The 4071-nt window shown below is 40.3% G+C and overlaps 1 protein-coding gene across 1 annotated transcript in view; it reads right to left on the bottom strand.

Moving 5' to 3' along the window:
- LOC119589539 overlaps nt 1–4071 on the bottom strand; it is a gene marked incomplete at its 5' end in the record, with an annotated part of 30702 nt that overhangs the window by 2427 nt on the left and 24204 nt on the right. Inside the window, 7 exon segments of the mRNA XM_037938140.1 lie at nt 910–1112; nt 1422–1754; nt 1995–2163; nt 2347–2516; nt 2889–3082; nt 3269–3395; nt 3920–4024. Of these exon segments, the coding sequence (XP_037794068.1) occupies nt 910–1112; nt 1422–1754; nt 1995–2163; nt 2347–2516; nt 2889–3082; nt 3269–3395; nt 3920–4024 (1301 nt within the window).

Below are 4071 nucleotides of genomic sequence, written 5' to 3' on the forward strand. Positions count from 1 at the left end.
TAGGTGCAAGCAATCCTGTACTTTATACACATTTTAATTAGTCGTTTAAAGTTTATAACACTGTATTATCATATTTATTGTCCAGGCAAATTTCGCAATTTCTTTGCAAGCTACTTGTAAATCCTTCCATGTAAGTAACATACTCAATTGTTATTAATTTTGTAGTGCAAATTCTAGTTCATGCTTCTATTAATTCAATAAAATACAAGATTTCAATTTATTCAGAAAATAACCACAGACAGCAAACTGAATCAGGTAAGAGTTTAAAATTAAAAATTAAAATAACTTCTGGATTTTAAGATTAGCTTCAAATCAGTTAAAAAATACTGGAAGATCAATTCACATCTACAGCTACAGAAGATGAATAACTAAAATACAGTGAGCACTACAATTAATTTAGGCAAAGGTGGTTGCTTTTGTTTTCTTGTTGAATATGCAATGAATCTGGACAACATTGCAGGCTTTACCAGTGCACAATTTTATAAAGCGTAAAGCAAAGCTACTCTTTACGGTCTGATGTGAATGCATATAGTCACGTTTAATTTTGTGTATATAGCTTATTTACATTTCCAAAAGCTTGCACTGTCCCTCCTTGCATGGATACTCAATCAGCCACATGTTTATGCGTATGTGTATGCTTGTATATCCACACACCTAAACAAGGACAAACACAATCACACACGCGCGCATATATTACAAGAAGCACAACTAAACCCATTTTACAGGTGTACATTAAGCTACGTCTAGTCTTTTAGATGTACAAATCTACGTACATTGGCTCCACCACAAGATTTACCACCTAAGTTTCCAAGAACGAGAGCCCAAACGATTACTCCCGCGACGCTACTGGTAGTACCTTCAAAAACGCCTATAGATTAATACGGAAGCAGAGTTAGTCGGCATACTTACATTGTCCCCTACCTTGTATGACGGGTTGTCATACGCGGCGTTGCTTCTCGAGGAGTTGATGTGGGCCTTGGCGTGGCTCTGCTTCCTCAGGAGGATCACCAGCAGGCCGAGGAAGCCCACGCACGCGATGGCAGCGATGATGGCCACGGCGACCAGGGCGGCGTAGTACCCGTCTTTCTCCCCGTCGGCCTGCGTCGAGGGGTCTGAAGGAGCGTGGGGAAGGGGGAGGGTCATTAATTAGAGATAATGAGACTTGAGACTTGTTCATCGATGTCATAGCTGAATGGGGTACGGTCAACACTGCATTTGCTCTTTTTTTGTCTTTCTTTCGAAAGCTATAGAATTTAATACCAGTTTTTGAAAACCTGGGGAAATATAAACCTCAACAGCAACGAGAAAAAAAGTGTTGGTGAATAACATGCACCGTCTCAGCACAAATCAAAACTATAATTAAAATTCAGGCAAAAACAACCCAAATCCTTTACATCCTTATGAAGCTAAAAATGACCTACCAACTTCACTCTTCTCCGGCTTGGGAAGTTCGCCCGCTTTGGTAGTAATGGCGATCACGTTGCTCGTCTTCTTTCGGCCGTTGGAAAGGTAAGCCTCCAACCACACTTTGTACTCGACGTCAGGTTTCAGGTCGCTGAGGAAGATCTTCTTCTCGTGACCTGTCTTGGGAATCTTGAAGGTCTGGGCGTCCACTCGCTCGTCTTCGCGCACGTACACTGCTCTGAAGACGTTGACGTATTTCTCCTCTGGGTCTGGCACGCCCGAGTAGAACAGTTCGGCTGTCTGGGATGAAACCTTGCCGGCCTGAACCTCGATCTCAAATTCATAAGGATCTGGAAAAGGAATGTGAAATTTACTCAAAAATTTATTTTCTCTGTTAAGAGTTCGTGGAATTAATATTATCTCTTTTCTATAACCACGTGGCAATAGGGCATATGGACTTAAAAATAAACATATTATGCAAATAGGCAAAATACAAAATACACTTATAGGATGCACGGTAAATTCACAAGCTATTCACCGTAAAAAGCGTATTAATGGACCAGCAATATAAAAAAAGAATATCCCCATACCTTCTTCAGGCAGTGTCATAAAGGTAATGGCCTGAGTGTTGGTGATCTGTGTGGGCAGATTCTCGTGAGAGAACAATACCAGGTCGACAGTGTAATTAGTGCCTGGCTGCAGGTCACGTAATTCCATCTGGTTGCTGTCATGGTGGAGCAGCGGGCTAACGTTGGGGATCTACAACAAAGAGAAAAAAAACAGCATTGCAATGTGTGAAAGGCAAGCGTTCAGAGCATGATATCAAAAACAAAAATCCTTATCAATTTCACAAGTTAAAAATGCCATAACAAAAACTCAATCCGTCAGTGAAAACGGAAACCAAGGAAAAGGCTTGATGCTACACTGTACAGAATAGCATACCAGTTTATCCTTCTCAGAATATTTCACTTGCACGCCATCGATGTACTGCAATTCGTAATCATTGAAACGTCTCCATGATATCTTGGCCGTCGTCTTGGTAACCTTTGTTGCATAGAGCTCAGCGTTTACTTCCAGACGGGGTAAAGGTGTTGTGGTAGACGGGGTGGTGGCTGAAAGTGCAGATAAAATAGATAGAAATAAGTATATGACATTTAGAAGGGGTATTCTGATAAGGTAGCTCGTAGTTTCTGGGATAAAGTTTACCGTTTGTTATGTTAGGTTGTAAATATATATATGAAATTGAATGTGCAACATTCAAGAGTTTATCTTTAAAAGGCAGATATCGAACGTTTACAGTGAATTGGATAGTTGACAGCTAATGCACTCTTTTCTCAATCACATTCCCTCTCTCTAGAATTTTTTCTATCACATTCTATAATTTTTTCTATGCTTTTCAGAAAAGTCCGTAAATTTATAAACATATCAATCGATAAAAAAATAAACAAACAATTAAAAACAAAATCGCGACAAAATCAAATCACCTTCAGCCATTGTAGTGTAAGTAAACATCGGGGAAGTGACTGGCTGGGCCCCCTGGACGTTCAGTACAACTTGCATGGCATAGGAGGTGCCAGGTTCCAGGCTGGTCATGACGTGGTTCCACTGTGAGTGGTTGATGATCGTTCCCATAGGTACCAGGATCTCTTGCTTCCATGTGGCTGGGTCCGAGTTAGCTCTGAAATGATCAATACCCCTTCAGCTATTCCATTCAGGTAAGATTTGTCTGAATGTGACCATATCCAGAACTACACTTTATACAAACCATTAACATCTGACAATAATTTCCCTCACATCCCATATAAACAATTAATAACATAAAAAAAGTTCGCATGATTAAATGACAAAAAAAGGAAACACCTACACGGGATCACTGGTGAATCTAACGAGAAGTTCTCCAGGCAGACCCTTATATACTGGCGGCGTGTCGAAGGAGACCTGGGCTGTTCGCGCGTCCAAGGCCTGAACAACGGGCTCGGCAATGCTGTTTTCTGCGAAAGGAGCGATGTGAAGTCAGCATAATGGATATCACTTTTGGTAAATATAACAGATTGATATATGTTACTGAATACGGATGTGCTTTTTATTATTTTAGGAGAATAATAATTGTTATTTGATAAAACAATGGGGCAACCAGTGACACGTGATTATAGAAAAAAAGAGTTAACTATGTAATAAGCAAATAAGGAAGTATTTAAATTTAGTTAAGAGTTACTGACTTTATTTCTTGATATTAAGGTTCAGTTTTATTGAAATTAGGATTCTAAGCTTAATCATTTTATAGTAGTGCGTTGTTAACAACCATAACATTCCGTTAGTAGAAATAATTACACAATCAACAAAAAAAGTTATTACAATACACAAAAAACAACAACAAAAGATTAGTGCACAGAAAAAGAGAATAAGGAAAAATACGAGAAAAAGGAGATTATTACATAAACAGAGTCAGTCTCACAAGCCATGAATTAACAACAACAAAAACACGACGGGGAACGAAACACACGCACGCACGCACCTGCACCAAAGTGAGGGGGTGAGGGGGGGCCGATGGGCACAAACCCGGAGGTGGGGGGGCCGTTCAGGATTGAGACCGGCGGGAGGGGGAACACAGCCGACACACCTACAAACACCACGTGCGTGTTAATTTGGGTCGTGAGTTGGCCTCGA

The sequence above is a fragment of the Penaeus monodon genome, chromosome 25, assembly GCF_015228065.2.
Source record: "Penaeus monodon isolate SGIC_2016 chromosome 25, NSTDA_Pmon_1, whole genome shotgun sequence".
NCBI classification, from domain to species: Eukaryota; Metazoa; Arthropoda; class Malacostraca; order Decapoda; family Penaeidae; genus Penaeus; species Penaeus monodon.